The sequence below is a fragment of the Synchiropus splendidus genome, chromosome 11 (genome assembly GCF_027744825.2).
Source record: "Synchiropus splendidus isolate RoL2022-P1 chromosome 11, RoL_Sspl_1.0, whole genome shotgun sequence".
NCBI classification, from domain to species: domain Eukaryota; kingdom Metazoa; phylum Chordata; class Actinopteri; order Syngnathiformes; family Callionymidae; genus Synchiropus; species Synchiropus splendidus.
In genome coordinates this window covers 10,137,556-10,150,120 of record NC_071344.1, presented here as the reverse complement: position 1 = coordinate 10,150,120, position 12,565 = coordinate 10,137,556, and the positions used below count along the sequence as shown (strand labels likewise).

The window sequence follows — 12,565 nt, the reverse complement described above, 5'->3', positions numbered from 1 at the left end:
CATATTTTGTCTCACTTGTTCACTGCAGCTTATTTTTATTGTTATTTTCAGTTTATTTTCGTAGATGCTGCTACGTGACGTGTCATTTTTTACGTTCCTTCTGTTAAGAGTTATGTCTGGCATTACAAGTGAAATATGTGGCAATGAGGGATTTCCCAGTTTAGAGCGTGACAAGTACAGCTGTGACATAGCCGTGTTGTGATTGAGTCAAAGTGAAATGGTTGAATATCACTGCGCTGCTGTAAGTTTTTGTTCCTTTCTAACGTTCTGTTTGATTTTGTTTTCTTTGTTGTCGTTTTTTAACAGCTCCAGGTAACAACCATTTAAAAGCCTTGGCCATCCGTGAATGACCCTCCCTTACTAACCCCTTACTGAAGCTCTGCCTTTGCTAAGCAAATGAAGCCCCCCTACCCTCCGCCCCCTATATGGCTGCCCTTCTTTGTATGGGCCCATGCCATGGACAAGCTCATACCAGGGATCCAACAATAGGTTTTCCCCTTCAGCTCTCTTATACCTTTCTTGGAATTATTTTCAGTGCCTGAAACAAACAGTGTCTCACTTCCTCCATTTTTCTTTGTGTCACCTTAATCGCTTTGCAATTCCCAAGCTTCAGACCCTCATCTGTTGTTTTTTTCTTTTTGGGTTAAGAATAACAGCATTCATTTTTGTAATTTAGTTTTTACTAACAGTGAAATTAGATCTAGCTAGGGTCTCTTAAAGGCAAAACTTGTATTGTAAATGTGCAAATGCAGGAAGTCACATCAATAAAGTGGCCAAGTCCATCATGCATATTTTATAAACAAGTGTTACAGAGAACGTATGAGCTCACACCATGACTACAGGCACTTTTACCGATCCAATGGTTATCTAAAGGTCTATCAGAAGTGACTTACAATCAACATTCTAAAAACATTTCTTGTCCCCATCAGTCAAGGCCTCAATTTTAGCAGCACCTGAACAGACATTTCAGGCTTGCAGCTGCCATGACACTCTATTCAGGACAGTGTAGTGCAGATCTGTTTTTGATTACCTTTGATGCCCATCACATTACCCATCAGATTAAACTCTATAAAACCTGTTTGACCTTCAAAAGACCAGCTTTCTGCTCCATTCTGCTCTCATCAAATTTCAAACACAAGTGTTATAATAATAATATAATAATTTTAAAGTTATGTATCTTATTATGCTCATAAATCAGAACTATTGTCCAAGGCTCTATCAATGCTGTTCAATTCTTCCCATCTTAACATTTTTTATTTTTGGAATTTAAAACGAACAAACACGTCTGTTTTGGGGCTTTCGCTCGAGAACTATGCAAGCATAGACGCTAAGCTTTGAATTGCAAGTATATTGCTGTCAGTGCAGTGGTGAAGCTCTGAACCTGGTATGCAAAGTGATTATGGAGATATGGAGCCATTACTCTACCCTGGTAGGCCTGTGAAGGAGAGGTCGTGCCCTGGTCAATCTCAGCTTGTATTACGACTTACACTCCCGCCATTGACGGCAATCATTCATTGGCTTTTATTGGTTTCATCAAAGGTTTTAACATTAGATGCATTCGAACCCACATCTCGCTGAAACTTTTCATCCCTGGGATCGGGGTAGTGTAAGTCATAATGCACTCGTTCATCTTGAGACTGATTTTTATTTCCATGGGGAGTCGTTGAGACTCTGTCCAGTGCACATTATCCAACCTGTGATGGAAGAGCTAAGTGGATCTGATGCACACACCTGGGTTTAGAACGCCTTTCCTGCCGAGGTTTCAAAGTTAACAGGGATGAAAATATTGCTGGCAACTCACACATCACGCAGGGTTGTGTGTCACAGAGGCGTCTGATTAAGCTTTGCCTGCTGAATAATTAATTTGACTTTGAGCGATCACAAAGTGCTGACACTAGCCCTTTCTGGCAGAAGGCCTCTACCTTGTGACTAGTAAACATAATGCAGATTGAGGGAGAGAATAAATAGTAACGATTTGAAATCTATTCAAGCATTAATAAACATGCAGTTAAATAAATAATCTCTCAGATTTGATCCATCACATTGCCACTGTTCGTTCATTTAAACAAGGCTTGAACAGAGCAGAATAACCTAGCGTTTTTAAATTAAAAAAAAAAATCTTTTTGACCACATTTATGTATGGATATGTTCATATGTATTAGTAAAGTTAACTACATAGGCATCGTTCTCATAATAAAGTGGGCATTCTGTTTATTTCTACTACAAGAAAATAGCCTGTACTCGCACCTTTACACTGAGTGGCAAACACGAGAACTACAGACTGCTTGTATAGTTTTAGGTAATTTTTCTGCATCATGTTAAAATGGATCCATAAATTACAAAAATACAAATAAACTCAATATGGTTTTAACATGTTTTTTTTTTAAATAATTAAAGCTAATTGGCTTTTTTAGTGAGGCAGCGACGTTGTTTGTGCATGCCTTGTTCTGGTTGGACAAAAAAACTAACACAGCAATGGTGAGTTTAACATGTTGGCTGGTCAATTGAGGTGAACGGTTTGATGCGAGTTTCAATAACACCAGTTAAACCCAACAATCCACCTACTCTTTCACGCTCCTTGTTGGTTGCAAATGTGTTATGGACGGAGTCTCCCTCCTTTGTCTTGAGAGCATCCAGTACGTTTGTCTTCCTCCCCACTTCTGAAAAGAAGAAAGTGATTTCCTTTCCCCACATGTGTTGTACCAGTAGCAGTAGCTTCCATACCGCCACCTCCATCCTGTTTTGTTTTGCAATCATGGGGAAGTGCCCTCCCTCTCAACCGCAAAAGCTAAGATCAAGGCTTGTGTTGAGGAAGGTATCTATTGCACCTACCTGCAAGATGAGCTAAGGTAAATCACATCCCTCCTGTTTCACATTTTGTGTCACATTTTATCATTGTGTGGGGCTTTCAGGGGGAGGGGTCCAGCATCATTTGCATAGTGCTTTGTGGATTTCATTGCCTGGATCATGCTGGATGCCAAGGCTGCTGCTGTGACACTAATGACAGTCAAGACTCCAGTCCCTTTTTACAGCGTAAATTTGGAGGGCTGTTAATCAGACGAGTCGATAGAGGACGAGGTTGGGTTGGAAGAAATGGTTAATTCCACCTAATGAACCATGTTAGCCCAAAACACTCACTGAGTTGGGTTAATGTAGATCATTGGCTGGAAGTAGCTTTGGGCATTTTCACTTGACTAACTCAGTCAAATCAACTATTCTGATGAGTCTACTCTTTACCACTTCCTTTGTCCGCACAATTTCCAAACCCCTTCTTAGATGGCGGTGCGGCAAACTTTGGCCTCAACTTCCTCACGTTCATCATCCTCTTCAACAACCTGATACCCATCAGCCTGCTGGTGACGCTGGAGGTTATCAAGTTCATCCAGGCCTTTTTCATTAACTGGGTGAGTTGATATTGGAGCTTTTGTTTAAATAATTGACAGATGTATCAGAGATGAGAAAGTTCAACACAGACAACTGTATTTAAAAGGTTGAATTTTGGGTACCGGGAAGCAGCTATACAGCAAAAGAACATCCTTATATAATGAACAAAGTATGATTAATAAATAAGTAAATGTACTGATTGATGAAATTTGGGTGAAATATAAATGTAATTTGCAGACACATGAAAGCATTGAGCGGATGATGAAAATCGAATTGCATTTTGGCTGATGTCCACCCGTTATTTTTGCCTAATCTTATCTGGCATCGTCATTTCATTTCCTTTGGGCCCAGATGGCACCTTGGCTGTCTGTAGATCTTGATATGGGTACCGCTCCATGATGCATTTAGTCCAATTACTCAAAACCGGCCATGATATAAGTGAATTACTCTTGGGGTTCTGACCAGAAATTTTATGTTGTGATTTTTTTTCTTTGAACAATTACTGTTTTTACATGCTTGACATGTACACAAACTTGACAGGTCTGTTCTTCATAGTGAAGAACATGCTAGTGAGCTCATGCTTGTTTTTCTGAATCTTCCCACCGTGGTCAACGTCTGAGGCAAGTCAAACGACAGCTCTTACCCCTTTTCTGAGGGCGACATTTACACACTTTTATTAACCCCAGGAAGCTTCCCACAGACTCGATCCAGGGTTCATTTTACTCATTACTTTCTGATTAAATTTTGCCATTATTCTCCTCTTAGACCTTTATGTACCTTTCCAATGACAACTTGATCCATAGAGGTAGCATTTTTAAAATAGATTTACATGTTCAATACTTTGTTTGAAATGAAGTGTTAAATAAATGTACTTTTAAGTTTTGTTTGTGTTATGTCAAGTTTGGTGTCATTCATCTGGGTTTCCGCCTCATATAAGCTAGCATGGCAAAACATCAAAACAAACACATGACACATCGTGGCACTTCAAGGAGGTGGACATGAACATCACAGTTTTCCCTGTGTTGTTAGTGGAAAAATCTCTGAAGAAACATCATCATGACTGAAGTCTGTTGCTTTCCGAACATTCCGGCTGGACATATGAAAAGAGGGACTGTGTGAGGACCGCTTGGATTGGTGTCAGATTTACTTCTCATCATTAAAAAATAGCGTTTTTACTGTCACCAATTCAGCAAATGGCAAAACGTTCCTCTCTTTTCTCTTTCACATCTTGAATGGCTGTGTTCCGTTCCGTTGTTTCCTCCACTGCTTGCCAGAAACCCTATTCATGTTCAGGCCTTTTAAAAGAATGTTTTGACAGTGTTTGTATGTTTTTCTTTCCGCTGCAGGATTGTGATATGCTGTATGAGCCAACAAACACCCCTGCAATGGCGCGCACCTCCAATCTGAATGAAGAATTAGGCCAGGTAAACTTAACTGGAAGCCACATGTTAATGGAAGGCGAACCAACAAAGGTGTCTTTCCTCTCCCTCTATAGGTCAAATACATTTTCTCTGACAAGACCGGGACCCTCACCTGCAACGTCATGCAGTTTAAAAAGTGCACCATTGCCGGGGTGGCCTACGGGTAAGTGTGGCCCCTCTTTTCCTCTTCTCCCCCTGTCGTTTGCTTCCTCCTTCACCTTCATTAAATGCAGAGTGTGCACCGTAGTGCATCTGGCGTGTCTCCTCCCTTGCCTTCTCATTAGCAGCTGCATCAGTGCACCTCTGAACATAAACTATAAATAAAAGGTGCACGGCGAAAAGCACTCCACCACCACATCCGTCGATCCACCGTTTGTCACATTGTGGGGTGAAATATTCATCATATTCTAGAAGTTTTTGCTCAAGCTCCAAATTTGTTTAAAAAAAAACACAGCTAAAGTAGATTCATTTGAAATGAGTGGGAGAATCCAAACGCTACGAGCGAGTGCAGGTGTGAAAGGACATGCTTCATCTCATTAGGATTCAATTAAAGTCATGGCTTATGGAGAGCATTCAGGCAGGCAAGGAAGTCTTATCTTCACTGCCATTGTCTTTACATTAAAATTGGCATTTTTCAGAGGTTAATAACGCTAGGTCAGTGCTGTTAATCTCCACTGTAATCATGTTGGTCAGTCACTTACTCAGAATGCAGATGCTGAATTTTGTTGCCCACCTTCCTTCTCAAGTTTTAGTATAATAGATTGAATAATGTTCTGGAAGCTTGCCAGTAAATTTCCATATTCTCATTTCAACATGAGAGCGCCACACAGATTTACTGCGTATACATCCAAGATGCCAATGTCATGCTCCAGCACACCCTAAAGGTTCTGCGGGATTAAACTCTGAAAAGCACTTTGTTCATATGAGTCAGATGACTCTCATTGTCTCATTCACTGATGCTCTTTCCTGTACTCGATCTTCCACTTGTTTTGTGGATGTTCACCATCCATTTTACTGACTGATACCAACAGCCATCTTAAACCAGTGGTTTATATGAATTAACAAGGATGATGACCCAGATATTTTTCTGTGCTTTTTTTGGTTGGTCCCAAAAGACTGAAATTGTGTCGTGTACGGAATCCAACTTTGAATAACAAAAGTTTAATGACATAGATTTATAAAAGCAGGGTTGAAGCTTCATGTCTTCTCTGTGAGATATGCTGTGTATTTAAGTGTGATTAAGATGCATTCTCAGAGCTCCAGACGGTCACCCAAGAATCATTACCGAGCATGGTTTCAACTGATGTCGAAGTGATGTATGGCAGAGCTCTTTACTTGGACCTGCAGTGATTAAATTAGGTCAACTCTTTTGGGAAGACACGCCTCTTGAGTTAGCCAGCCGTTTCTCCTTCATCAACAACTCAACTTCAGTGTCTTGAATTGCAAAAACTGAGAACTTCTTCTCCTGACCTTGATAAGTATGGGTGAGTGTTTCTCAACAGGAGTGGCACACAATGATTTATATGAGGCTGGTGTAAACAGAGTTCCAGGAGCTTTTCTTCAAACTGGCTAAATTTTGCTATTATTAATTTAGTTAATAATTAATAAAGACCTCTGAACAGTCAATCTGTAAACAAAAATGTCTTGAAGAGTAAGTGCTGTGGTGGAAGAAGTATAATAGTTCTTTTTCCCAATCACAAACGCATGGCTATGCCTGAAGTCATGGCTTGCAATTTCCGCACACCCTCGTATCCCACATGATCACGCCCAGAAACATGCAAAGCCCCCTGATGCTTCTGCCCGCATGTGCTCCTCTGTACGCATTAAGGGCTGCTGTAATTAATAAAGTCATCCCCAAGGGTGTAGGCATTAATTAATTCCAGTGGAATGAAGTCCAAATCTGAAGGAGACACACTCTTTTGCTAGATAAGGCTCTCGGAATCCTCAGGGGCGTTATTAGTTGAGAAGACATGGCAAAGCTTTTTAATAGACATGCTCAAATGTCGAAACGTTAAAACACCACAACTGGTTTTTATTTTCAATTTAATACACCGAATAATTTTATCTTGTTGCTCCAATGTTCACTGGTGGATTAGTTGGAGACGGTGATGTCCGCTGGTACACGAGTGGAAAGGCTCACTGCAGCAATCACAAGGAATCAAATTGAGGGCCCTGCTGTGCAGTGGAGCGAGTTTTCTGTCCGACTCCACCGCCGAGATTTAACGAAACCCTGCAGTTGCTGTTGATTTCTGACAGGAGCGGTTTAAGATCAGTGCTCAGACTGTCCACACATCATTTCTGCAAGTTGTCTTCGCCTCTTTTGTGGCAATGAGGGAATTAGCGTGATGCACACTGACTCGAGTGCCGGTGTTATAAACATTGTGATATCTGACTAATATTGGTGAGTCTTTCACAGAAGGCAGATTTCCGATACCAGTACTTGAGACTCACTCTTCATCTGGAGATTTCTGGTTTATTTGTTGTCGCTGTTTTTACACAGTTTACTCACCAATATATTTTTGGATTATTGTAACACGAAACATGATCACCTATTCATTCTTCTTCTTCATGTTCTTTTCTGTGTGACATAGATTCATGTTAATCTTTCATCTATTTTGCTCCTTTATTCCAAGTGGATGAAGTAAAGTGAGGACATTTTTGGAACGAACAGGTATAGCGATATGTAGTCGATGTTTGAATGAGTGCATAGACTGCTGCAACATTGAAGGATGCTAAATTGGTATTTGTAGACAATATGGTAGGCCTTGAGAAACATCTGCTGTACTCAGAGTAGAGCAGGTTGTTGGGATTTAGGAATCTGGAATGAATTCTGGCTAGTTTCCTGCCTTTGGAGGTGTTTCAGGTGCGTCCATCATGAGAGCTGCGTTTAAGTAAAATTCAATAGCCTGTATGGCATTCAGTTGTTGATGTGAAACTCAATTTGTTGTTAGTGCAGACAGGGCACAGAAACCAATGAAAAACAGTAATAAAGAAAGAGAATGTTGTACTCACAGAAGAAATCAAATTAAAGTCAAACTGTATTTAAGAGGTTGCATTTCCATTGTTTTCCACAGTAGTAGCAGTACTGCCTCATAAATGACAGTTACACAAGCAACATGTGGCTTCATTATGTCTCTTGCAATATTTAATTTTAAAGGATAAAATGTGCATTATGATGTTGTGTATCCTCATAGTGGTGCCATGTGTCATAGGCACAAATTGTCATTGTTCTTTGGGCTATACACCTTAGTATGTATTGTGTGTGAAGAAAACATTAAAATATAGGAATGGATCTCGTCAAGTGATGAATAGTCTATACATTGACCGAGTTGTATGCCGTAAGAGTTGTGACATGGATCTCCTGATTCTGAGCTTGACTCTTATTATTGGGATCTGAAGAACAAAGGAAACGTGGAGTGTGTGGTCAAAAGTCATTATCATATTCCAAATCACAGCAATATCAGGAGCAGTTTTCCTTGTCTGCATTTACAGCTGCCATTACGTTGTAGTCATAGTTGAGTACTGTTAATCCCATATATGTCATACTGACCCTTTGCTCCTCGAGCTTCGCAGAATCCGTCAATAATGCTGTAGTCAACAACCCCACCTCACTAACTCATAATCCTGACCAGTTCTCCTGCACGTTCACAACAACTCTCGTCAAATAATGGACCTTGAGATAATATTTTTCACCCTTCGCTCCAACAGTCACGTCCCTGATGCAGAGGACGGTAGTTTTGCAGAGGACGACTGGTAAGATGTCTGGCTGTGAAATGGTTGTTTTTTTTTTTGTTTTTTTTTTTTATCCCCTCCCGCTCTGCTTCTGTGATGTATTGCTGCTGCTGCTTGTGGAAATTGTGACATTGAACACAGTACTGTTTCTTAGTGGTTGAATGTTGTTGTATTCGTTATGTTAACAGGGTTGCACAATATCATATTTTAATAATGTTTCAATATTAAGTATCCAGAAAATGTTGTATTAGGTTTAAAAAAAATCCTCCTTCTGATGACACATCAAGACTTTACCACTTTATTGCTTTGTCTGATCCATTATAGACGATTATAGCCCATGGTTTTGGTATCAGGAAATTAGGTTTTGTATGTGAATATTGAAACACATTATTTTTGCTCATCTACAAATGGATTGTTTCGAGCTGTTTGTGCCCCCTCCATGACACTTGGAATATTTTTAGATTTAAGTAGACCACACCCAAGAATAGGTGGATGATCCATTTTCCAACTGAGCCACATAACAAGCACTTTATTCTTTTGTTGCCTGGATTAGAGCATTATTAAAGAAATGAGATATGTATTTTATTTTATTTTTTTAGTATAAGGAAATAACAATGTATATAACATTAAAGTTTGTAATGTTTGTAGTAGTCAGCAATAGAACCAAAATATGAACCAATGAAAATCTGTACCAGTACTTTATTCTATTTTTTTTTTAATTTGGAAAATTTAATTTTTTAATTTTTTAATTTAATTTTCCAAGGAACAATTTTTGAAAAGCACTGGGGAAAAGACACAACCAAACATTTTGAGAAAATCAATTAAATTAGAAGAATCATCCCTATTCAATATGGGGTTGCAACTAATGACTAGTTTGGTTGTCGTCTAGTCACCAACTACCTCATAGATTACGCATCTAGTCAGCCTGTGACCTGACACTTTGACAAACACGGCAACATATCTGTTTGTCGGGCTGTAAAGTGTAATTATAAAAGGAAGGCTATGTAATTAGTTGTAGACTCTTGTATAGTGCCAAATCTTTGTTGACTTTATATTTCAATTTTATATGTCCAAATTGTGTACGGTTGTGATTCCATGAAATGGTCCCATACTGTTGGTGTTTTGGGTCGCAGTGGTCTTGTATCCATTTATCACTAGCGCAGTAGAAACTGAAAGTTTTGCATGAAGAGCCATTGTAACTCACAAAACACCACATATTGTGCAGCCCTTGATTTTTCAATATTGATGTTCAGTCATTATGAGCTGAATGTACCGTTGCTCTCGATTCACTGTGTTTATCTGTTATGACTGGAAGCGCTGCCTCAGAAATTAAGCCGAGTACTTTTTTTTGTCTATTTGTATGCCATTAATATGCCAGTCTGAATTATGAGTGGCTAATTATTGTCGCCTTCTGATGAGAGGCACTTGTCCATGAGCAGATTTGGGAGAGCAGACCGTCCTCCACTTACTCTTGAGTGTGTGTGTGTATATGTACACACACTGTTGGTGCTAAAATGCCACTGTGTGTTTCTTATTTTCCTCTGCTCACATGAAAATAAAAGTGTGACTTGAGACACATCCTCGTGTTCTTCTGCTCCTACGCCAAAGACAGCTTTTTCCAAATTCCTCACTGAGTGGCTCTTGTTGTGCAACCGCATGTGTGTTTTGCAGTTTGCATGTGAAGCCTAATGTTGAATCTGTTCTTTACTTCATAAATTTCTGCAGGTTTGACCTTTACACTGTATACTGTTGTTGTTTTCGAATATATTTCTATTCCCCCAATGGCCGTATTTATAAAACAGATAAGGTTTTCTTTCCGATATCTAGTGTTTCTTTAAACAAAGGTGGACAAAGTGTGGCCTCTGGGCCATATGTGGCCCTTTTACTCTAAGTATGTGGCCCTTATGAGATCAGAGTAAAACTATGAAACTGGTCGTGTTGAAATGTTTCTGACAGCAACCTGTCAATTTTACTTTTTGTATATCCAGTGTTAATCACCTCCCGGCCATTAAGTGTATCGCAGGTTTTTATAAGGCTGGCAACTCTCACGCAGGCTTGTTGGGAAACCGGCCGGTGAAAACTGCTGTGAATCTGGGAAAATGTATGGAACATTATGATTTGAACAGCAGATCTGTGCTCTGTTGGGTTTCACACAGTACACATGCAAGGGACTTAAGTTCTTGATCATAGTTTTAATTGTGCTTTTACCACAACAAACTCAACACTTGAGCCCGTTGATATGTTCCGGTCCCGTAACGCAGCCCCTGCATTCTATTAGTAAGAGTGTTTTACCATACATTTCAGTAGGGATGGCCCGATACCGCACTTGTACTTGCTCCGATACTGGCCTATTTCGCTGTACTCGTGAAATGCTTGCTCATGACAGCACCTGATACCTACATTAACCCAAATGAGGGTGGTTGCCAGCTCTCATGCTACACTCGCCCTTCCTAATATGACAAATATACTCCCTGTTACGGTGGTGAACCATGGAATCAGTGGCGGTTCTATTTTTTACGGAGCACTGCACGGCACTGAGTGTCCTTCTGACAGGAAATCAGCCCATGAAACACAACGTGACTACAATGTTTTCACATTTTACCGTAAACAAGATCCACCGGTGCGTATATCTCGATGAGATTGCAGATGCGCTGTCTTTGATCAGCTGATTTCTGACCTGCTCCAGCGCCGCTGCGACCAAAACACCTCAGATATGTTGATGTGTTTAATTCAAGAAACCCATCGTTAAGCTAGGTTTCCATCCGATGACATAATGTTATGATCTCTGCTAACCAGCGTTTACATTATGGTGGAGCTATTGGTTGTGGTCCCCACGATAAACGCGGGTACACCAGTATGCAGTACCCGGATCTTTGATATGATATATCAGCATATGCAGAGATTGTCCAGGCTAAACTTGAAATGTTCAAAGAAAAATCTGTGGCATTGGTGGCATGTTTGTTCATGGAATGTGCAGATTTTTTATTTTTTTAAAGCGTCATTAAAATGGTTGTTGTGTAATTATTAAGCACTGGTGCTCGACAAGTACTCATTTCACTCATCGTAACAATCTTTTAAATATGGTATGTCATGTTTCTACCTTTGAATCTTCTTGGGATACAATATTATTTTCTGCCAGATTTCAGTTTTCAGTTTGAAGCCTGTTTTCACCAATATTGTTTTGTAATTGAGTTTACTCATTTTAATTTAAATTAAAAAAAGAAGAAAATGTGACATGTATTCCATTGTTAATCTCCTTATGTTGACTGTACAACACAGTTTTCTAATAGTCTTGCTTGTTTTGTTGTGTGACATAGCCGGCAACACTGAAGGTCAATTAAAGCCCTTCTGCTTCAAAAGCATGTTTCTCCTCCCCAGCTCTCAGGAGCCGTAATCTTAACGTGTCACAGGTCTAATTTAGAAGCAGTCTACAGCTATTGACTGTGAACAGCCGGCACCCGTGTTCCCATAGAGACTAGACCGACCGCCTTGTGTCGGCACATAATCAATAAGTGACCATCCCTGGCTCTTGGCTCGCTGCCTTCAAAAATTTAATCTGGACAATCAACAAATGATGCTTCTCTCTCTCGCAAGTCCCTCTCGCAGATGAGACGCACATTACTCTCACCATCGTATTAAAATATTTAAAATAATTAAAAAATCTCCTCATTCTTGCTGCTTCTTCCCTTCCTAATGCTTTTCGTCTGAGGAGAATCTCAGCTGTTGGAAAAGATATTCACCCCTCTCTGATTTTTAATTGCACTTTTATTTTAATATAAACTTATTTTCACTCCACTTTTCCGGATGCTTTTCGGCTCTGTTGGTTTTCGGGACTGAAGGTTGCTAATGGAAAGCAAAGTAATAATTGTCTCAGGTTCCTGTGACGTTGACAGAAGTGCCGTCTAACTCATTTATTGCACTCTATTTATCACAGCACCATTGAATCAAGCAAGAGGCTGGTTGCTTTATACTGAATCACTAAAGCAGCCAGGAGAAAGCGTCTTTTAGTAGTAACACTGCTCCATGGG

At 39.9% G+C, this 12,565-nt stretch overlaps 1 protein-coding gene across 3 annotated transcripts in view; it reads left to right on the top strand.

The window, feature by feature from the left end:
• The window catches only part of atp8a1 (ATPase phospholipid transporting 8A1), a 100,310-nt gene that overhangs the window by 29,801 nt on the left and 57,944 nt on the right, over window positions 1-12,565 (top strand). For 2 of the 3 annotated variants that reach the window (XM_053878448.1, XM_053878449.1), the window contains exons 12-15: window positions 3,277-3,404; window positions 4,731-4,808; window positions 4,880-4,968; window positions 8,514-8,558. In XM_053878448.1, coding sequence (XP_053734423.1) covers window positions 3,277-3,404; window positions 4,731-4,808; window positions 4,880-4,968; window positions 8,514-8,558 — 340 coding nt within the window. The remainder of the gene's footprint in view (window positions 1-3,276; window positions 3,405-4,730; window positions 4,809-4,879; window positions 4,969-8,513; window positions 8,559-12,565) is intronic. The other variant, XM_053878450.1, reaches the window with a different exon arrangement.